This window comes from Magnolia sinica, chromosome 12 (genome assembly GCF_029962835.1).
Source record: "Magnolia sinica isolate HGM2019 chromosome 12, MsV1, whole genome shotgun sequence".
Lineage (NCBI taxonomy): Eukaryota > Viridiplantae > Streptophyta > Magnoliopsida > Magnoliales > Magnoliaceae > Magnolia > Magnolia sinica.
Genome location: NC_080584.1, coordinates 9,001,931 through 9,026,478, shown reverse-complemented (window position 1 = coordinate 9,026,478; position 24,548 = coordinate 9,001,931). Strand labels below are relative to the sequence as shown.

The following is a 24,548-nucleotide window of genomic DNA, read 5'->3' as shown; positions in this document are numbered from 1 at the left end:
CGTCCAGAAATATAGAGCTTTGTAGATCTTGCCCATGTCAAGTAATTGGTTCCATCGAATTTGACGGTGGTAATCTGGAGAGTCGAACTCTCTTTCTTAATTATGAGAGGCTGCGTAGAAGATAGAGGTACAACAACAGTTTTTCCAACGGACGATCTGTCGTCCTCCATTGAAAAAAAATCACCAAAAACAAACAAACAACAACTAGTTCTTGGCACCGAAGAAAAAAATTATATCAAATCATATCACCAGGCATTGATTCAATGTAGATTATCAACCCTGGGAAAGAAGAAAAGAAATACTAACCTTGCTTTGATACCAAGATAAAACTAAGGAAGAGAGAGAGAGAGAGAGAGAGAGAGAGAGAGAGAGAGAGAGAGAGAGAGAGTTTTCTGATTGTTATTATTTTCAGTATATAAAAGATTATACATGAAAGGGCTATCACCCAAAGATAGAAACAATGACTGTATTGATTAGAGAATCCTTGATTGTTGTCCTTGATTGATTGGAGAATCCTTAATTGTAGTATTGAAGATACACTTTAATACACTCCAAGTTGGGCAATCAACTTTAAGAATTTAATGATAATAATGGACGCTTTTTGGTTTTCACAGTTTTAGTGTTTGTTTTTTTTTTTTTTAAATTTTAAATTTTATTTTTATTTTTATTTTTATTTTTATGAGATGTCTTTTTTGTTTCCACAAAATTCACTTTGTATCTAATCTTTTTATTTGAATTGCCATTTTTTAAGGTTTTCAACCTGCCTTTTTTATTTGGACACATTTTTAATAACTGCATTTTATTACGAAATTCCTTCATTCTGATTGGCACCTTCATAATAGCATGTGACTTTGAAGTGGTTAGACTTGGACCCATTTAAGAGTTTTTGGCAAGAGATGGTGGCACTCATCCCAGGGGCCATTATCTTTTTATTATTTTTTTTGCTTCTTTCTTATGCCTTTATTTTGTGCGCTTCCATTTTCTTTTCTCATATTCTCCTTGGGTTACACATTTTTTGGACAAGAATTTCTCATTCTAGTAGTTGACTTCTGGCTGCTCTACGGTAGTGATTGCAACCCCTGATAAACTTTGACGTGATTGCCATTAACTGACTTAGGAAGATCTTCACACTTCATTTTAATGAGGCAGAAGGCATCTCCTCAGTCGGGCAACTAACAGGCCATCTTAGATGAGCTTGAACATGATTTAGGATCTAGTAAGTGAGGGGTGGGATTCTTTTTATCACCATGCCCCTTATTTTGAAGCTGCTTGTCTATACACACTTATTGTATACTCTTGCAATTCTCTTCTGGTAGCTCTGAAAGTGAAAGTGACAAAACACCTGCATGCACTTTACGTACGTCGATGAGATATAATTGATCGTTTCGAGTGTGTAGCCACTTGGTTTATTCAACTCCACTTTTTATTTGTATCAGTAGTGATCAAATCTCTACTTCGATTAGTAAAATTGCCTCCGCTCCGAATGTGAGCTTGTACACATGACGCATGTCGCCATACACCATAGATGTTTAATAGGCTTAGAGTGCATAGTGAAGCATTTCTGATCAGTCGTAGAAGGTCTTCATATCTTCTTGAGAATACGGATGAGCATCTTGTTAGTGGCCTCGACCTTACCATTCATTTGGGAGTGATAAGGGCTTGACTGATGCCTCTTAATTTTAAATTGCTCGAGGAATTCTTTCACTTTTCAGTTGATAAAGGGTGACTCGTTATCGGTAATGATGGCTTGCATGACTCCGTAATGGTTAATGTTGTTCTTCAAGAACTTCATCACACATGATGGTGCTATGGTGGTATGGGATATTGTTTTCATCCACTTTGTGAAGTAATTGGATGCTTTCGGTCTCACCTTGCCATAGATTTCGATATCCCACATTGAGAGTGGCTTAGATATTATCAAGTTGTAAAGCTCAGAAACCAGTTCACGGATCCGTTTTGCGTGCTCTTGACATTTTAAGCACTTCCTAACATGATGACAACAATCTGACTCCATAGTCATCCAATGATACTTAAGTCATAAGATTTTCTTCGCCATTATGTGTCCGTACATGTGCGAACGGTAGACTTTGTTGTAGACCTCAGGTATGATTTTCATTACTTCCATCTCATCCACATATCGTAGTAGGACCTAGTTGAAAGACCATTTGAATTTAATAACTGTGATGATTGCTCCAACCATTGAGTGGTGCAATAATTTATTGGCATTAAATCTTTGAGGTACATCCGATCATCCATATATTGCTTAATATCGGCATACCAAGTGTGGTTGTCAAGTGACAATTCAACTTCTTTAGAGAAAAATATATTTCATTGAGTCAAGGCTTGTCTTCGTATGAAAAGGAAAAATTTTACAATCATGGTTTTAAGAACACAATCATTCACTATTGATTCTCAAGGGATAGGGGGTTTTCCAATACACAATTCCTTAGGGATGTTGAATGCCCATAGGTTTACAATCTCAAACTCGTCAAGAATGACGTTGGCCTTCGAATCAAACCTTTTGAGGATGTCCTTTAGTTTGGAAGTTAGATCATCATTTCCCACATGCTTGATCTATCCCAAACTAATAAGTTTGAAGTTTAACTCCAAATTGAAAAGGTAGAGTTTTGATTTTAAACTCATGTGATTCGACAGACAAATTTAGCGCCTTATTACGTAGGATTTTAAAATATTTTCTGTATATCATGAGTTTTATAAAAATTCTGATGTTTTTGGATTTTTATACTTTTTAATGTTTTTTATTTTAATATTTAAATTTTAGGGTTTTTTTTTTTTTTTTTTTTTTTAATTTTTATGGGCCCTGATCAAGACAACACTATAGACCAAGGGCTACCTTGATTTAGCTCGAGGGGTTGAGTCAAATTTACATACACTTTTCTCTTTACGACCAGCATCTGTGAAAGCTTTTCCGACCGACTCCGTCAAAGGGAACTGCAAACCAATTACTACCCTGTACTACATTGCAAAGCTAGAGAAAGTAGTAGGTTGATTCTCACAGTCGTTCTGAAACATCATGATAAATTGGGGATTAGGCTCTGAATTGGTGTCTAACATGGTTTCTTCCAAACTGACCGTGAGGTATTACAACTTCTCAGGTTTATCCTGCTTTGGTGGGACCTCGTTTGTAGTCTAGTCAATGAAGGACAATTCACACCCCTCGTAATCGACCTCATCGGACATCTCTGTACAGGTTAGTTCACTTAGTTTGTCCTCCAAGGTGGATTTTGGCTTGCCATCAGGATGAAAAATCCTTGCACTACTGAATCTGATTAGCATGTAGGAAAATGGATCATCCTCGTCGTAGTTAATGATGCTATCCTCTTCTAGGACCTTTGCACGCTTTAGTTTCTTACCTAGAGGGGGCTTGCATCCTAGTTCTCTCTTGGCCTTGTTTTTCGAGCTTCAATGATATAGGTTGAATCTTGATATTTGAGCTAATAATAGAAAATTTGGCACTTTCCTGGAGGGAAAACATATTTTTAACTACTGGGACATGCGACTATAATGTAAATTACAATCCTGAACTCGAGATTGTGGTATGGAATGTCCTTATCTTAGTGATGTATGTCTATGACCAGGATATCAAGCTCCTAAGGGTTGATGATTCTACATGAAAGATGAGTTTATGATTAGCAAGAATAGTGACCACTTTGTCTCTAAAGGTACACTTGACTCTTTGGTGAAGAGTCAAAGGGATGGCTCTGACTTTGTGATGCCAGGGTCAATTGAGAAGGAGATCGAATAAAGTTGAGATGTCCAAGGCCTCTAAACTAATTGTTGAAGTGTCTAGATTGATCTAAAATATCGATGTTAATCTCTCTCTCTCTCAATTCATCTTTGGGAGTTGTCGAAGGTTCTTACGTTCATGTTATTGGGCCTAAATGTGAATGGTCTACCCTTAAATGATAAGTAGTTTATAGTGGGCAAACATTTGGACTACATTCGAGATAATGGCTATGAGCTACGTTTTTTGTCATATGGGGGAATCACTCATCCCTGGAGAACTAGTGGACTTTAAGAAACTAGAGTTTGAAGATCAGAAGGAATAGAAGCAGAGGCATCAAAATAGCTTATCGGTCCCATCGCTTGGGGAACTAAAGGTTGAGGGCAACAAAGCGAGTCCCCTTGACAGATAGAGCTTCCTCGAACTATAGCCGTATGATCGAAGTTAGGCCTTGACTTTTCCAGGGCAATGTGACATACTGACCAAGGAAATGGCTTTTCTTATAAAGGGTTCACCATGTGTTAGGGGACATGAGTAGATTGCTGGACTCCGATCTTGAAAGCAGACAAACTGGCTAGTGTGACATCTCAACTTGAACAAAGTATGAGGCATGCGAGTTGGCTTGGGTGCCTTTCCTTAGAGGACAATGGGTTAACTAGACCATTCTCGATTAAAGCTGGGAATCAAAGAGTATACTAGCTTATGGGCCTTCTCTTGCAGGAATAAATGTTGGTTGATTCATAATTGACTGGAGACTAGAACTAGGTTGTAGACTAGCTTAGGGGCCTTCCCCTAGAGGACCAATGGTACTAGGGGCATTAAGTAGGATCGTGCCCCTTACAAGACCAATGGCTTAAATTTTGAATGAGAATCAATGACATGGATGAATTAGACTGGGTTTAGAGGAACTTCTCCCTAAATAATATTGACGATAGGGGTGTAATGTTTGGACCCGCTTGATGCTGTGGTAGAGAATTCTAGAGTATGTTGTTTGCAGTTGTGTCAGAGGTTGTGATTGAAATTTTCTTTTGGTTGATTAGGTCTTAGACAACATACTTTAAGGTGAAACATCAATTTGTTGTGTGATACCTAATCTAATGATAGGCACAACACTTATTTTTGTTATAGGTAAGTGACAGAGGGTGTGGAGGGGGCTCATGCAATAGTGAGGCAAGCATTTGCCCATGGACTAGAATTGCCGGTACATTGTTATAAGATTGAGTTATTGATGTGAATTGCCTAGGCTTCCGAACCATCCTCACCTGCTTATTTTATTAGGGTATCGTGGGTTCCATCTTGGTTGTTATTATTGTTGTCGTTGTTGAAGGGTCAATGGTGCGCCTTGGGTAAAGGTGACAAGATTGTCAACTTCTACTGGAAAGGGAATGTGAACATTTTTGTTATTATTCTCGTATTCAGTAGGCCTTCCTTTCACTTTTTGTTTTACCAGGATGACCTAATGAGGCCAAAAGGAGATCATCATAGCCCTTCTTCTAGCTTCGACTTGTTCCCCCCATGTAGATGATTTAGGTAAAGTTGGCCTAAAACTATGAGATGAGGTATCGCAAGATTATCAAGTTTGTCAAGTGGATGATCATAAATATCTGCTCGTTGTTAATGGGCATCTTTATTTTGGCAGTCATGTCCCATCACCATAATGTAAGTTAATAATGGCTCATCATTCCTCTGCCTTAAGCTAGAAAGATCCACCCTTCAGAGCATCGTGAAATGGTCAATGGAAGCTTCTTTTTTTTTTTTTTTAAAAAAGAAAATTATCCATTCATAGACAACAAAAAGTACAACTCCCTTGGGTAGGGTCCAACAAAAAGGGCGAGCCAACAGCTAAAGACGAGCTACCTAGAAAACCGACTTTTGACAGCCCCAAGCCCCACCCTATCGAGGAATAGGCGGCCTCTAACCTCCTAGGGGAGGTCAAGCAGGGTAAGGAACAGGGAAGACCCTTGATTACTGCTGCCCAAATTAGCCAAGCTATCTGTCGGCCTATTGCCTTCTCTTAAAACATGACAAAACCTTACTTGACAGAGGGTAGAGAGGGCCCGAATTCTATCGATCCAATACCTCTACTTCCACCCCGCTTTAGAGGAGTCCAAAAGGAAGTTCACCACTAGGAGGGAGTCTGATTCAATCATGATGTTCTTGAGTCCCTGATGGAGACAGAGGGCCAAGCCGTCATGGATGGCTCGCAACTCAGCCTGGGTATTCGAGGTAAACCCATAACTGGCATAGAAAGAGAAACAAAAATTGCCCCTATCCCCTCTGCATACTCCACCGCCACCAGCCCTCCTCGGATTGCCACAAGACGAGCCATTGACGTTGATCTTCACCCAGCCAGTTGGAGGCTTTTGCCAATACACAACTCGGGTGTGGTGATGAAGGCTAGTAACGCGACGGGGCCCCAGAGGAAAGGGAGTCCTGGAGCCACTTACAGATTCTGAAGGAGACGCATGAGTGTTAGCACTCCAATTCATCCACCCAACAATTCGAGCAATGATATTCCTCGACGTAGCTCTGGAATTTTTGAACTTCGATGAGTTCCTCACCTTCCACAACTCCCACAGAATGAAGCAGCGCATCAGCTTTCACAGCCAACTTTGAGATCTTGGAACGGGGCCAGGATTCCACCAGCGATTGAAGTGATCTTGCACAGTATTGCTGCTGGACAGGCTGATACCGAACTTCGCAGCAAAAAAATTCCACACTTCAACCGCCCGACCACTATGTAAGAAAGTGTGTTCAATAGTCTCAATGGCGGGCGCAATGTTCAGCTCAACGGAAGAGTAGTTGCAGCATGACACCATCTGAATACCCCGAGCCATAACAGCCCCATCCACTGGCACCTCCTTTTTGATGAGCCGCCACACCAATGTAGAAATTTTTGGCGGGATGCTCTTGTTCCATATCATCCCACCCCAGCTAGTTCGAGGGCAGCGCACACGACAGATTTCCCAGGCCGAGCAGACTGAGAAGATACCACTCGGAGTAGGAGGCCAGAAAGGAGAGTCTGGGCCCTGGGTGAGGTAGAAACCCCCGTGGAAGATGGCGTTAATGTCATCTTGAGAAAGGAAATTGAACACCGCTGAGGGAGGGAGTGGGCCCATGCCCCCCAGAAAATCGTGCACTCTCAAAGCCAACAACGACGGCGGAATTACTGATGTGACCCTGTCCCTCAACAGGCTGAGACCCGTCCAATTTTCATACCATAGGTTGAGGTGAGAAAGTTGTTCCCAACTCTTAATCCAACAGTAATCATGAGACATATAACAATCTAACGTGTCACCTTTCAGGGACTTCTAATACATATGAATCAATACTTTGTCATTGTCTACCTCGACATTGAACTCCCCATAAAATTCATTTAAATAGCTTACGAGATACTTAGTACTGTCATATCTTTAAATTTTGACACCTTAAAGTTCTGAGGCGCCTTTGCATAATGAAATAGGCAATAATCCTTGAACTTGGTGGATGGGAGATCTAGCCAATGTTGCATTTACAACTTTCTTTGCATTATCTGGAGCTGCTCCTCTAGGTGCTCTTGGATCTATTCAATTTCAGATGGGCCGGGTGGAAGGGGTTTTGCCCCTTGATGTGCTTAAACTACCCCTTATTCATGGCGATCGAACTTATCGACACCCCCGTCTCCCATTTAAGGAAGGCTAGAACCGGGTATTACTCCTATTAGGGGGAGTTTGTTGGACTAGAATTATGAGGGGAGGTGCAAGTGAAACGAATCGTGATTGTAGGGGGATGTTGGCTACTGAACTGTAAGTATTGTAATCATAAAGGTTAGAATTGAGACTGACTCCTATTAGGGGGTAGATATTGCAATTGACTAGTTTGGAATTGTGACTAGTTCCCATTAGGAGAAGGATGTTAGATTTGAAATTGGCTCTTGTTAGGGGGTGTATGTACTGGGATTTAAAATTAGCTTCTGGTGAGGGTATTTGAAAGAATCTGCCCTGGCTCCCGTTAGGGGGAATGTGTGTTGGAAGTTGAGACTAGCTCTTGTTAGGGGGAGCATGTATTGGAAAGTAAGACTGGCTCCCGTTAGGGGGAGTGTATGCTAGAAATTAGCTCCCTACTATGGGATGACACTGGAATTGTACTAGCAATTAATTGGTTGGAGGCAATATTGGACTTGGATGGCTGACTGGGGTGCTTAATGGTTGTATTGGTGAGCTTTGGACTAAGGGAGTGGCTCCGCCCTAGAGGAAACAAGTCATGGGCCCCTCTAGCTTTTTCTAGGCTAAGGTTCGTATTTGACATGGAAAGAGGAGTCGTAGATCCTTTGGTCGGTAATCCTGACGAGCTTGGGGAGATGGGGTTGCGGGTAGGTCGCCCTAAACATTAAAACCTAGGAATGAGTACAGAACATGTTGCAGAAGGTAAGGCAGACCTTGACGGGGGACAGACCCAGAGATGGTTCTTGGGCCCAATGCTGTCAGATTTGCCCCTTGTTTTTCCTCGCTAGTTTTTTTTTTTTCCTAAGAAATATAAGGTACGTCTTGGGTGGCACCTTTCGTGGCCCTTGTTAACAACAAGATTGGAGAGAATTGACTCAGTGTAGATGGGGTGTGGTATTGACTCAGTTGTGATAATTTGTTTATTTAGAATCATTGCTAGCCAAATGAGGCTTAGAATTTACGACTGGCTAGAAACTGTAGAACCGCCTAATGATTCGTGAAGTTACCTAACACCAGTGTCTCTTATGGTTGGTTTATAACTGATATTTCTTAGGGCTATGGTGACAAAAAAAGGTAGGGATTATGCACCTTTTTCTGTCCACACAGAGTGTAGTCTCTCCTTTACATGATTTTGGATTCTTCGAGGATCTATAAGGTTCCAGTAGTGGCTACATCCAAGGTTGAAGTGGACAAACGCCGATGTAAAAATGAGAAAGAAAAAAGAAAACAAAAGTAAGATGCTTGTAGTATCTCCTTTACATGATTTTGGAATTTTCAAGGATCTATAGGGTTCTAGTAGTGGCTACATCCATGATTGAAGTGGACAAATGGTGATGTAAAAATAAGAAAGAAAAAAGAAAAAAAGAAAGTAAGATGATTGTATGTGCGGGATGTTGGTGTGAAGTTGTGGAGACGTAGGAGGTAAAGTGGAAAACCAAGTACTTTTATATGAAAGAGCCAACCGGGCATCCTTGATCTAACTCTACTCTGAACTCTACTAAAATTGGTGGCCTTGCAGTGTGGAGGAGATTGCTAAGACAAAATCTCTCCAAGCTCTTATAACACCCCTCAACTCTCACAACTCTCTTTTAAGCCTACCCAAGCCTTTTTCAGCAAGGCCAAGGGTTGCAAATGAGGGAGAGGAGCTGAAATTTTATAGAAGTGACCGGTGGAATTCAAATTCCTGCTAGTGTTGACGTGTCATAATTTTACGTATTTTGAGATCCTTGGGTGATAAGAGATGTCGCACACTGATAGGTGGACTTTTTCACCAACAGGAATTTGATTTCCGCTTGGACCTTTTCACATTTTGAGGTATTTTTACCACCCCAGTTGACTCTGGGTCGTCCTAGCAAATCCTGGTGGTGCCACATCATTGGTGGAAATGTCATTTGGCCCATCTGGACGGTTGGCTGGCTCTGAGAGGTCCTGAGAATCTTCTCTATTCATTCCTTTCAGGTTTGCAGTGGATCAGACATCGATTCTGAAGTTCAACTAAAATCTTTCTGAATAGTTTCCCTCGTTCTAGGTGGGCTGTCTACAAACTCACGTAGTATAAAATTAAGGAAAAAAAAAACGAAGAAAAAAGTCTATCATTTTCCATTAAACTAAGACCACCCAGGTTTCCATGTTTATGGAAATACCATGGAAACTATTTAGTGAGCTAATGCATTATTTGAAAAAACTACAAACACTGCCTACATGAGTTTTTCTTAAGGTTAATGGATAATCGAAACTGCCCCTCTTGTTACCACTGTAGTGGATGTGCCATAGTCCTGTAAGTTACACTAAATGGATAATTCTCATATTTCGATGTGTACAGATACATATAGATGATTGAATTGACAACTTTCAATTGTGGATGTTCTACACCACAAAATGGTCAGGATCCTCCTTTTAGTGCAATTCTCAGGTCTTTCCCACGATCAGTGGCACCAAAAAATATAAACGGTTCCAATCGTCAAAGCATCACTCTATGTGGGTCCCTTGAAGTATGTGCCCAAGTTAATACACCTAACGGAACAAACATGTTTCGAATTCCTTGCTTGTTGGAATCTTGTGATCTATGTCGTTAAAATTCATATTGACCTTTTTTTTTTTTTTTTTTTAAGGACTCTTGATACCAATTTGTTGTCTGGAAGGATCCCAAAGGAACTTGGAAATCTTAGAAATCTAACCAACTTGTAAGATATCCTTTATTTCTTAATCTAAATATATAATTAATTTAGTTATTTAACTTTTAATTAATTTAAGTTGTATGTTGTTTATTACAATTGCAAGGAGTTGTTATAATCGTCTGATCGTGATCCAATGAGCTATCACACTTGTACGTCCGGATTGCCACTCTGGACCCAACAGTGTGGCACCCAACAACTTGTCAATCAAAACCATCATTTTTGTTTAGTTTGCACACCCTAAACCATTGTTGCAATAGTAGGTGATTGCATTGGAATTTGTTTTCCCAGTGTTGGGACTCAAGATCTTCAGTATATGTGGCCCCTTCGAGGTCACATGTGGAGATGGTCCAGTGGTTAGACCTGTATCTTCTCAACGCCATTATAAATTGTTGGACCTGGGTCAGTGGGGCCCACTGGTGGACAATCACGAGTGGGTGGGTCTCATGAGATTTAGTCTCTTTTTTATAATCATTTTTTTCTTTGGTTTAAAGTTAAATTATAAATTCAACTTTAAATGAAGATTTAAATGATGAGATAATGATAGAACTGGATAATTTTTTTATCTCATTCAAACTCCTCATCCTTCCCTATAAATGGGAAGAGGTTATCTCGTGCATGAAAAATCAAGCAATAACAAGAGTAAAAAGAGAAAATTGGGAGATTGATATTTGTCCATCTAGCTTGTCCTTTGAGCGATCTAAGTCATAAATGTTGAATAGATGTCTTAAATCTGTAAATTCAACAGTCTGTCGATGAGATGTTCGATTTCATCGAGCAGGTCATGATGCCATTGAAATTGTTCAAATTTTCTCCAGTTGGTTGCTGGACTAATTGGGTGTTTTTTCGATGCCATCGAAGATATCTGGTTCGATGACATCGAATATCAGTTCGATGCCATCAAATATGGCTCGGTGCAATCAAAGAAAACCCAAATTCCATGTTTTGTCTCTGGATCGTTTTGGTATTAGTTCGAGGCCATCGAAGTGACTTTGATGACATCGAAGGTTAAGTTTTGATGACATCGAAATGTGTTCGATGTCATCGATAGTTTCGCGGAGATTTTCGCAGAGATGTGATTTCGTGGGATTTGTTTCTTATTTCGATTGTGATTCTTTTAAAGGCTATATATTTGGGTGTATTCGCGATTGGGAGCTATCCAAGGCTTTCTAATTCATTCTATGGTTTCAAGAGTGTAGCTCAGGTTGAATCGAGGTTGTTCGAATTAGGTAATCTCTCTACTCTGGTAATTTTCTACATTCATAGTGATATTCGTCGCTTTGTGCCTTGGTTTTTCCCAGCAAGGGTTTTTCCACGTTAAATTTAGGTGTGTTTATGTTGTGCTTGTTTGGTGTAGGGGTGTACACAAACAGAGCTAGCTTGGTTAGCTCGCTCGACTCGACTCGAAAAAGCTCGATTCGACTCGGTTCAAAGCTAAGTTCGAGCCGAGTTCGAGCTGGCCCCACCTCGATTCGACTCTGATTGAACCCAGCTCGAATCAAACTCAGATCAAACTAGTTCGGTGACTCGGTTACTTTGATATTGATGTCGCTTACCAAGTGTTTGGTGAAATGACTCAAAGAAGTGTGGCTAGTGGCAAGGAAAGTATGTATATGAAACCAACACCCTTTTTTAAAAATTTTTATGTCACTTAGAACGTGTTTGATAAAATACTTGTAAAACCATTGCTACTATCTCAAATACAGTGAGATTTTGAAGGTGTAGTCTAGGTGTTTATGAAAATGCATCAATGGTGAACTCGACTCGATCTTAGCTCGAACTTGGCCCGAGCTGGCCCAAGCTGCTAACTAAACTGAGCCAAGCTGGCCAATCAGGCTCGAGGACCGAGCCGAGCTGAGTTCGAGTTGAGGTCAGCTAATGGCTAAGCCGAGTCGAGTTGAGGCTAGCTCAACTCAATTCGACTCGATGTTGTTGACGCATAAAAATGAAGGATTAAGAATAAATCAGAAAGAGGAATTAGAAGGAGAAATATGAGAAGAAAGTGAAGAAAATAAGGAAATTCATAGCATTTGCGTGAACCCGTGCAAACCATGTAGGTTGTGCAGGATCGCGCAAAAGGTCATATTGATTGTGCACACCTGTGTAGCACTGTTTTCGGCAGATCAAATTGGATGGTTGAAATCTGATGAAAGGTGGGCCTACGGCACAGCGATCGAGGGTTCGCACGTGTGGAGGCCTATAAATACCCCACTCCCCCTCTCATTTGCAAGCATCGAAGATTCTAAAGAAGATCAGAGCTCTAGAGAAGAAGAGAAGTCTAAAGGTATCAGGAGGAGAAGAGAGGAAGAAGAGAAAGGAAGCTTTACGCAGGACCAGGAACATCATGGTGTTGCGCGGGCCTGCGCAACACCCTATTGTTGCGCGGGAGAGAATACTCAAGAGTCGGAATTTTGTCAAAATGACTGGATGAAATGCGATCTTCAATCTTCTTTTCGTACAGGAGCATGAGCTCAGGAAAGAGAGATTCGATGATCTGATTCGCACAACATTCCTATCAATGAGATGATCAAATGTCAAGCCGAAATGCTACCGGATTTGATGTCTAGGACTTGACATTTAACTCTTTCAATTCTTGTATTCTGCATATGTTATCTTAGAATCAAGGGAAATCAAAGGATGTAAACGAACTCAATATAAATAAATATGATGATTGTTCTCCACACGTTTTCTCCGTTGTGATTGAATAAGACAATCTCCCAAACTAAATGCATTCATTTCTTGTCGAAACAAAATGGCGACTTTGCTGGGGATGTTTGTCTTATTTAAGATTAACATTGAGAAGGTTACAAGAACTTTTGTCATAGTTTAGCGTCTCCCTGATGCCAAAATGGCGATTCTCAACAGGAACATCCTCCCCCTCATCTCTAAGATAGAATGTTTTATCATTCGAATACTAATTGCGATTTCATATTTTGTCTGAAGGTAAGAAGACAAAACCGTGAGTTACGATCAATGGAAAATCTAACAAAGAAGGTGAATTTCTATTTCACTATGACTAGATTCGTGGTGGAATATGCAACGAATCAGCTTTCAGGTCATAAGGCCCAATCTCCTACAAGTAAGAATGACAAATCTCGAGCTATGACCGGAGTTATATCTGCTTCGCTGCCAGCATAGGAAAGTGATAACGACTGGATCGTCGTAGCATCTCGAAGAATGAGAGCCCAAAATGCAGTAATTGCCAGGGTGAATTCATCTCCACAAAGAGTCAAGGGGCCAATTGTTCACACCCCAAAGTGTAGGGTTGTGATGTAGTAATAATCTCAGTAAGACTGAGGTCGAATCCACAAGGACTGAAACATGTACGTAATCTGAAAATAACCAGAACTAGAACTAGAATAAGATGAAATCTAAATTGAGTAAATATGAGGAAATAATGGTGAAATATTAATCTAAAACTTGTAGAAATCAAAGGTAGGAAACTAGGATGCCAAGGATCCACTTGTAGAGATCGAGGAGATCTACGCTTGATTCATGAACTCAACTGGACTTAGAGTCTTATCCTCATCCAGTTGGAAGATATATCTTTAAAATGCAATCTGAACTTTCTTTGATCTAGTTTTCAAAAGATGAGAATGATGTAAATTAGAATTGATTCTATCACAAAACCATGCCCATGAGACAAAGCAAACAACAGAATTTAACCAATTCACAGCCAATCTGAGAGATGTATGAATGTTAGGAAGGATTCCATCATCCAACCATGTCCAAGAGGCAATGGTGAACAACGGGGCTTCCTAACTTCATAATCATAATAATGAAAAGGAAATACTTAAAGCCATCGCAGATCTATATTGTAATTTAAGTCACAACAAACCATTAAAAACTAAAGACATTCCTCATAATCAAACTAGAATCAAATGTTGTTTATAAACATGAATCAAAAGGCATAAAAACCCCCCATCACACTACACGATTCACCTCTTAGCCCTAGCTAAGAGGCTTAGCCCATCATAGACATGGTGAACTTAAAACCCTTAAAAGCAGCAAAAGAAAGAAGAAACTAAAGAAGAAAAGGAGAAGGAAGACTCCTCTCGTGCTGGCCGTTTCAAGCTCTCTCTCTCTCTCTCTCTCTCGCTCTCTCTCTCTCTCTCTCTTCACACGTCAAAAGATACCCCTCCACGTTCTCTCTCTCTCTCTCTCTCTCTCTCTCTCTCTCTCTCCCCTTTTATAAAGGCATAGGTCGGTGTTGGAGTGCCTAAGGAGAGAAGTCAATGCTGAAACTTACACAGCTCCCATGCATGCTCACGGAACGCAAACACGCAAACATGTTGCGTTTGGAGAAGATTCGCGGTGTGAAATCCACCCATCCATCGATTCTGACATTTGGTGAGGGTAAAAACCCCATTACTGATATTTTAGACGGTTCAGATCATTGAAAAGATCAATGATTGTGGCCCACAACTCCCCCGATTTTTTAGATTTCCCGGACGCCCATTTTAGAAAGTGATTACGCTGATGTGCTCGGTGGGCCCCACAGTGATGTTTTTGGAGAGATCCATGTTCACTCCCCAAGTATAGGGTTGTGATGTAGTAATTTTTGTAGGTTCTGCCATGGTCCACTGTATCAACTCAAGCTACCATTCATCCTACGTTTGATGGTGGAAATCGCGTGATCGCATGTATGGGACCAGAAGGGAAGCTTTTCTGGAGTCGTGGCGACCCCGTGGACACAATGGATGGTCCCAATCGTGCGAAGGAATTATGATAGTGGCCCACTCAGCATTCCAGCGTCCGCTCCTTGTGGACGCTGCTTGAGAAACGAAATTTTTTTTTTTTTTTTTTAAGAAGAAAGTCGGTCATAGACCCCTTGACTGAGTTTGCTGGTCTGGTGCACCGAGAGTGCACTTGTGCACTGTGAACTAGCAACTACCAGTAGGACCCACTGTGATTTACACGAGAAATCCGCTCTGTCCATCCTTTTTCTCGTCTAATATAAGGGTTGAGACTAAATTCGAAGCATATACAGATATCATGTGGGCTCTAGATTGATGATTTATGATCTGATCTGTCTGTTGAGCCACTTATTCAAGGATCCAATGGCTGAAGTTTTATTTGTATGGTTAATTTATGGTCCTCAGGCCAAATATAAACTTTTGAGCTGAACAGATGGTGGGAACCCTGTGATCTTGCATTCTGGACGATTTTCAGGCCTCTTTAGCGTGAATGGCTTGATTTTCTCAGATTTCTGGCGTGTAAATTCTTCGATCTCGATCCCCTGAGGTCCGTCCCTTACCTTAGTAACTTCAGAGCATTAAATCCATGCTTTTAGCATCCTTTTTCAGTCTAAGCTCTTAAATTCACCTTGTAACACAAACATGATTAAAATAGGGCGTTAAACAGTATCATATTCATAAAATCATGCAGTAACTGGGTAATATGCAATATTCGACCCTCAACACAACCCCCAACCAGTATTTTTCTAGTCCCGAGCAAAGTATGCAAAAAATAAGTTGAGAATTACAGGATAATTTTTATAAACTCGAGTGATTTTTGAAAGACAATCTAGATACTAGAATTCTAAGATTCATGAATGTTGGGCATTACTTTCTCCTGGACTCAAGCGCATGGTAAACTTCATAATCAAGTTCAAGGTATTAATCCATCAATTAGAAAAATTCTAAACATTGAGTTCTATGGGTGTATAGTGTAATCTTGACTTATCACCATTAAGATTCATTTCTCTATTTCATGATACCTTTACAAACCAACAAGAGCATTCAAGAAAACCAAAACCTAAACCAAAACTTGTCTCACAGATCATCTTTTCATTCTTCCAGCTTTTGCTTTTTCCATCGATGGTTTTCACACTATGTTAACCTTTTAAAGGTAAAGCCAATGAGGGGAATCGAATCCTCACTTATAGGGAGCAAACCTATGGTGAAGACCAGTTGCCCAACCCTTTCCGAATGTCAACCTTGGTGAATCGAACCTTCACCTATAGGGAGTAAACCTATGGTGAAGACGATTCGCCTAATCCTTTTAAAGGCAACTATTTTTTTAGCTGGGTATTTATTTATTATTATTATTGTTTTCTTCAATTCTTCTTTATAAGCATGATGGACAAATTTCCCAAGCTGGTTCCTTTTATGCTTAGTGATTACCAAGTTAGCCCTTCAATATCGAATTGAAATTAACCTTAATGTGTAAGCGAGATGTGACATATGAAATCATGACTCAAGCAATGTTTACAATTTCTAATCCCAGATTAACAATTCAAACTTAACTGTGAAATCTAATAGATAACTGAATCTAAGAGTCATAAATCCAACATTACGTATCTTAGAATTCTAAATCAAAGATGGCCGTCAAAATCACTTCAAATTCACAAGAATGTCAAAAAAATTTTTAAAAAATTTTCACAATTTTTGCTCAAGACCAAGAAAATACTGATTAGGTAATCTAATCTCTCATCCCCAACCTAAAATCTACATTATCCTCAATGTAAAAGATATAAGGATGCAATGCATGTGAGATAATGAAATTGAAGGAGAAGCGATGGAAAGATAGTACTTGATGAAGGAGTTAAGAGGCTTCTTCCAAAGAGATATTAGTATGAAGGCGGCTCGGCACAAGAGTTAATCGCACAAAAGTAAACTATCCTAAAACAACTGAGAAAGCAAACTAACCTAATGACATAAAACCGACTAACCTAGAACAGCATAAAGTAAACTACCCTAGTCCTATGAAAGCAGGGGAAAAGCTACTCAGTCATGCCGCAAAGTACCTCTTCTAGTCAATACCTTGATAAATTTTGTAGTAGGTTTCTTAACAGGATCATTCAAAAGCCTGTTTTGCAATAGGCTTAGATGCCCTAGAGCATGAATTTTCAGAGAAAATTAAGAACCTCATCAAAAAATTGTTGTTGAATCGCTTGAGGTATCCAAAGGATATATGATTCACCTGTGACAAAAAAAGTTTCAAAGTTAGTATCCCATGGTAAATCACAAACTACAAGTAGATAAAATTCAGAATAATTTTCAGTGGATGATATAACCTCAACACATTCCGAAGTGTCCGACTTCGGTTTAATTTTCAACTCCTCCTCCTTTAATGATAGACATTTAGGATCTGGGGAAGGAGGGGCTTCAAAATAAGGGTTCTCTCGGTCCATGATAATTATCGAGATATTGTCCTGCAAGGCATTCACTACGTCTTGTATCATGAGATCATTTAAATCCATAAAGTGTGTCAAGTATTCATTCAAAGAGTTGAAAAATTCAACTGAGAGTGACTTATTGTCCAATTGAGATTTTTGATGATCTGCCCAAGGATTCCATCGTCTCTGAAAGTGGATGGACACATGCTCTCTTGCTCTTGCCCTGCACAGATAGATTGAAAATCAATAGGGGAAGCATCGATGTGAATACTCTGTTCATTGGTACCATACAGTAGAGGCATTGTATTATTAAGGGTTGACAACTCAGATGGTGGTCTTAACTGAATGGTTTCAATTTTCAGAGTCATATCGAGCGACTCGTCCATCTCCCGAATCATATTATCATTCAATTCGGGGGGGTAGTCCAAACATGCATCACAAAGGTTAGAAGGTTTAGGTGGAAGCGGTTTAGTCTCCACGTTTAAATTGGTCATGTCAGATTGGTGGTAGATCACTATGGTTGACAATTTCCTAAACCTCTTGATCATTGATATGGGCCAAACTTGAGATTAAATCCCAATACTCATCATCATCCAATTCAGTGCAGTATACACTTGTGATGGGATCACATTCCTCACATTATATTCTTAGATTGGGTTGAGGTTCGAATAAACTAATCTCTTCCTCATCATTAAAATCAGGTGTGTCATGTGAGTGAAGTGTCTTAATATCATTGTATTTAAAAAACACCCACGTCTCTTGATCATTCCTTTGGACTGTCATTGAGATCGACTTATCAGGAAATTGAACTATATGCTCATTAACACAATCCAACTCTTCATTTCAAATTCCAGAGTTTTCCAAAAGCGAGCTAGGGTCACTTTCCGTGCATTGTATTTCTAGATCAAGTTGAAGCTGTTATGAACTAGCCTCTTCTATCTTATCGAGGCGCGAATTAAGTGCTTCCAACATTTTTTTAATTTCTGCAAGACAGTCCATGTTACGTTGAAATGAATCCTCTTGGATCATTTCTGGTTAGATTTCAAAGGTAGGGTATCTAAGAGAATAATCATTATAACATGTTGTTGGTTCATCTTCCCAATTTTGATATTTCCACTGGTTATAATCATATGGATCATAGGTAGGGAGTTGATATGCGTCATCATTCCAATAATCATGTACTGTTTTCTTAACTCGCGGAGTACAATTATTCTCCCGCAGATACTCACTGAAGGACTTCTTAATCGGTGGAGCATCATATTTTGATTGGTTGAAGTTATAGGCTGTTTCCCATCATAATCATCATACATCCTTTCCCAAGATTTCTTAGCTATCTCAGCATACACACGTTCCCACTCTTGCATGGTGAAGCCTTAACTCTAAATCTAATCCTAAAAGAAAATAAAATAAAAATCCTATAGTAATATGAGATCTAGATAAAGGAGAAGTTAGAAAGAAGTTACCAAATTGAAAGAGATCAATTTTAGAATCCTGCAAAAGAAAATAAAAGAAGTTAGTTTCTAAAAATAGGAAGCCTAAAGTTAGAAAGTTCTAAAAGAAATAGAAAGATGAGTTAGTTTTTGAAAAAAAAAAGACCTAGAATTAGAAAGTTTCTAAAATAGAAAACCTAAACCTAAAATTAGAAAGTTTCTAAAAAAGAGAAAGTCTAAAATTAGAAAATTCCTAAAAATAAAAATAGAAAGTAAACTAGTTTGTAAAAAGGGAGAAATTCCTAAAGAAAGAAAATAGAAAGTTTCTAAAAACAAATTAGGAAAGTCCTAAATTTAGAAAGTAAGTTAATATCTAAAATAAAAGAGATCTTAAAAATAGAAAGTAAAATCTAAAAGAAAAATTAGAGAGAAATTACCAATTTAGAAGGCCTATCTCAGAATCTTATAAAACATGAAAGTTAGGTTAGTTTCTAAAAAGGAAAAAAAATTCTAAAACTAGAAAATAAAAAGTTACTTAAAGGAAGAATCTAAATCTAAAATTAGACAATAGAAAATTTTTAAAATTAAAAGAAAGCCTAGAATTAGAAAATTTCTACAACTAAAACCCTAATTCTAAAAATAGAAAAAAAAAAGAGAGAAATTAGAAAGGGATTATCAATTTAGAAGTTTATGTCAGGATCCTACAAAACAGAAAAATAGGTTAGTTTCTAGAAATCAAATAGAAAAAATCTTAACCTAAAATTAGCAAAAATCGTAATCTTAAACTAATCTCAAATCTAGTTAATCTCATAAAAACGTAACCGTCAATCCTCGGCAACGGCGCCAAAAACTTGTTCACACCCCAAGTGTAGGGTTGTGATGCAGTAATAATCTCGATAAGACCGAGGTCGAATCCACAAGAACTGAAAACTATACGTAATCTGAAAATAATAAGAACTAGAACTAGAATAAGATGAAATCTAAATTGAGTGAATATGAGAAAAAAATGGTGAAATATTAATCTAAAATTTGTAGAAATCAAAGGTAGGAAACTAGGATGCTAAGGATCCACTTGTAGAGATCAGGGAGATCTATGCTTGATTCATGAACTCAACTGGACTTAGAGTCCCATCCTCATTCAGTTGGAAGATATATCTTTAAAATTCAATCTGAACATTCTTTGATCTAGTTTTCAAAAGATGAGAATGATGTAAATTAGAATTGATTCCATCACAAAACCATGCCCATGAGACAAAGCAAACAACAAAACTTAACCAATTCACAGCCAATCTGAGAAATGTATGAATGTTAGGAAGGATTCCATCGTCCAACCATGTCCAAGGGGCGATGGTGAACAATGGGGTTTCCTAACTTCATAATCATAATAATGAAAAGGAAATACTCAAAGCCATCGCAGATCTATTGTAATTTAGGTCACAACAAACCATTAAAAACTAAAGGCATTCCTCATAATCAAACTAGAATCAAATTTTGTTCATAAACATGAATCAAAAGGCATAAAAACCCCCCGTCACACTACAAGCTTCACCTCTTAGCCCTAGCTAAGAGGCTTAGCCCATCATAGACATAATGAAATCAAAACCCTTAAAAGCAGCAAGAGAAAGAAGAAACTAAAGAAGAAAAGGAGAAGGAAGACTCCTCTCATGCCAGCCGTTTCAAGCTTTCTCTCTCTTCACACGTCAAAAGATACCCCTCCACGTTCTCTCTCTTCTTTTATAAAGGCATATGTCGGTGCTGGAGTGTATACAGAGAGAAGTCGGTGTTGAAACTTACGCAGCTCCCCAGCGTACGCACGGTACGCAAAAACGCAAACATGTTGCGTTTGGAGAAGATTCGCAGTGCGAAATCCACTAATCCTTTGATTCTGACAACTTGGTGAGGGTAAAAACAGCCTTAATGATATTTTAGACGGTTAGGATCATTGAAAAGATCAATTATCGTGGCCCACAACTCCCCTGATTTTTTGAATTTCCCGGATGCTCGTTTTAGAAAGTGATTACGCTAAGATGCTCGATGGGCCCCACAGTGATGTTTTCTGAGAGATCCACTGCGTTCATTGGATTCCTGGTGCGATTTCAATTTAGAAGGAGTGGCTTTTGTAGGTTCTGGCGTGGTCCACTGTATCAACTCGAGCTACCGTTCATCTTATGCTTGACGGTGGAAATCGTGTGATCGCGTGCATCAGACCAGAAGGGAAGCTTGGATGCAGTTTTGGCCACCCTATGGACATAATTGATGGTCCTGATCGTGCAACAGAGTAATGGTAGTGGCGCACTCAGCATTCCAGCGTCCGCTCCTTGCGGACGCTGCTTGAGAAATGGAAATTCTGTTTTTTTTTTTTTTTTTTTTTAAGAAGAAAGTCGGTCATAGACCCCTTGACAAAGTTTGCTGGTTGGTGCACCGAGAGTGCACTTGTGCACTGTGAACTGGCAACTACCAGTGGGACCCACTGTGATTTACATGAGAAATCCGCTCCGTCCATCCATTTTCTCGTCCAATATAAGGAGTTGAGACCAAATTTAAAGCATATACAGATATCACGTGGGCCTTGGATTGATGATTTATGGTATGATCTTTCCGTTGAGCCACTTATACAAGGATATAATGGCTGAAATTTGACGTGCACGGTTAATTTATGGTCCTCAGGCCAAATATAAAATTTCGAGTCGAATGGATTGTGGGAACCCTATGATCTTGTATTTTAGATGATTTTCAGGCCTCTTTAGCGTGAATGACTTGATTTTCTCAGATCTCTGGCGTGTAAATTCTTCAATCTCGGTCTCTTAAGGTTCATCTCTTACCTCGGTGACTTCAGAGCATTAAATTCATGCTTTTAGCACCCTTTTTCAGTCTAAGCTCTTAAATTCACCTTGTAACACAAACATGATTAAAATAGGGCGTTAAACAGTATCGTGTTTGTAAAATCATGGAGTAATTAGGGTCTAATATTCAATATTTGACCCTCAACACCAATAATGCAGCTAGAAAGAACCTCGAGCTTGCTCCTCCAGCGATATACCCTGGGAAAACCACTCCCCCGCTAACATTGTACGATTTTCTAGCCCTGCCTGCCGTAAGGATTCAACGGACAATAGAATAGAAGGGTAAGTCACTACTGACAAACTAACCAACTCTCGCATCATGCCAATCGATCGACTGCTGTGGAAGTACAGGAAAATCAAATGAAACTCCTCTTTTTGTAAGTCCCATTGCATCGATATATTCCCATTCTACCCCAACCATAGCTTCATCGAGGAATGGTGAGGCTGCCGTGTGTATGGCCGGAACAAGTCAAGGAACCTTGCCAACTACAGAGGACCATATGACTAAGATGGCACAAGCGCAGAGAACATTGATGAAAGAATGCAAAAATCTAAGGGAAGCCTTAGCAACTCTCGTGCACAATGTGGCCCAGATGGAAGTTCCCCTGATGATGGGTACCATGAACGGATGAGAGCAGTAGCCCGAAGGCTCCCAGCTGCCAAGGGCAGGATCACTCAGGTCTGCTCCCATAACGAGAGTGATAACTCAAGAGGAAGTACGACAAGTAGTCGAAGAAGCCATAAGAACATAAAGAGAACGCGAGAATGTTGGCCGATTCAGATACCGAACGCCATATCCGAGAGAGGTAAAAGACGTTCCTTTTCCAGTTAATTTCAAGCAGCCTAATTTCCAGAAGTTTAACGGAGACGGATCACCGGAAGAGCATTTAATGCTTTTCATCACCAGCATGGGAAACTTCTCTACAGTGCCGCAATATTGTCTTCGGTTGTTCGGATCCTCTTTGACAGGCAAGGCATTTCGATGGTACTCCAGTTTAGCACCAGGATCAATGCAGACTTGGGAACAGATGCAAGACACCTTCATGTCAAACTTCTTCTCGTCAGAACGTGACGTCAGCATCACAGAGCTAGCCTCAGTACAATAGAGAGGAGGAGCCCGTAGAGAAATTTATAGACAGGTGGAAGACGTTAGGAGCTTCTTGTAGATAGCTGCTAGAAGAAAAAGAACAGGTGAAGATGTGTTTGAACTCTATGGAGACGGGAATCGCATTTGGTCTCACCAATGCCGATATCAAGACTTTTCACGATTTAGCCACAAAAGCTCACACCTTGGAATTGATAACCAGGAAAATGCCAGTATTTCACTATGAAAAGGCTAAAAGGGGACCTAATAGGTTGCTTACAAATGCAGTTGACCATGAAAAGAAGGTCACAACACGAGAGAAATAAGAGGAAAGAAGACCGGGTGGAAAGAAGAGTAAAATCGTCCTAGAGGCAGATTCGGTGATAAAAGGCTTAGGTCACTTAACTCTCGTGAGGGGTTTGCATTCAAAAGGGAAGATGTGGTCCCTATGATGAATCAATTACTGAAAGACAGTATGATAGAACTACCCCCATCCAAACGCCCTGAGGAAGCAGCAAAAACAAGGGAAAGAGGCTTTTGTCGCTATCATCGTTTAATAGGACACCTTACAGAAAATTATTTTATAGTAAAATGCATAATACAAAGAATGATAAACAGATGCGAGATAATAATTAGCAAAGAAAAAGAGAGAGATACAAAAGCGACGGTGAATGTACTAAGTGCCCAAGAAGATATTCATGAAAGAGCAAAGAAAGAACATCGTAAGATTATAGGCAAATCCACAGTAATTACATTACGATCAAGAAAAAGGGTGACAAGTCCTCCGAAACAGAAAGTTAAAGCAATAAAAGCAGAGGTTACCAAGAATTATCTTGACAATTATAAGAAAGAAGAGAAGAACGAAACAAGGAAAATGACTTATAATGTGATAAGTCGTTTGAAAGGCATACTGGCTCAATTAAGTGTCTACGATGTGCTAAGATTGCTAGAAGACTTTCGGCAGAGCTTGATTCAAGCCTTGTCTGACAGTGATATTAGAGAAGCGTTACTTATAGAAATGGAAAATGTAGAACACAAGGAGCAAGAGGACTGCATGCCAGTGGTTTCCTTCTCTAATGATGATTTAATTACCTACGATATAGAGCACAATAGACCGTTGATAATCGTGGGACATATTCACGGTAAACATGTTAAGCGAATAATGCTGGATAATGGGTTTGTGGTGAATCTATTGCCATTAACCATGCTAAATGAACTGGCGTACCGTCACTCTAACTTATGCCCTAGGGGAATGATGATACAGGGCTTTAACCAAGATGGGCAACGTGCACTCGGTAAGATTACGATAATGTTGAAAATAGGAGAGTTAACTACAAATGTTGTTTTCCATGTCATTAATGCAGTGATGACATATAACCTCCTCTTGGGAAGACCATGGATGCATTAGTATGGCATTATACCATCTACCATTCAACAATGTTTCAAATATTGCAAGGACGGGGTACTACACAAAGTAATAGCCAATGCGAGGCCGTATACAGAAGCCGAAGCCTTCTTCGCCAATGATAACTATTATGATGGATTCGCCGAAAAGGAAGGAAAGGAGAACAATGAAAATGAAGCCCTAAGAAATGCTCATATGAAGGTAATAAGAAGAGAAACTGCAAAGACAGAATCGTCCGTAACAACAAATGTAAGGAAGAAGTTTTACTTTATTCCAAAGAGCTTGAGACAACTGGGACAACATCCGTTAATGTTATTATCACCCAAACAGCTGGAAATCTTACAGTCAAACTATACAGTGCCGCTACCATATGCGGAGAGGAATAATCTGTTCCCGACTATGCCAAAGAGATTTCATGTCAAGTCCAGCACAAAGTATCTAAAGCCAATCGAATTTTATGCCCCTTTGGAAGTGAAAAAGGAAGAAATGGCTGATAAGGACATGGGTTACGAAGAACTGACGTCCGAAGATCTCAAGAGGTA

At 39.6% G+C, this 24,548-nt stretch overlaps 1 protein-coding gene across 1 annotated transcript in view; it reads left to right on the top strand.

Moving 5' to 3' along the window:
• Positions 1-24,548, top strand: part of LOC131219915 (probable LRR receptor-like serine/threonine-protein kinase At1g56130) — a 140,191-nt gene that overhangs the window by 39,752 nt on the left and 75,891 nt on the right. The window contains exon 5 of the mRNA XM_058214901.1: positions 10,062-10,133. Coding sequence (XP_058070884.1) covers positions 10,062-10,133 — 72 coding nt within the window. The remainder of the gene's footprint in view (positions 1-10,061; positions 10,134-24,548) is intronic.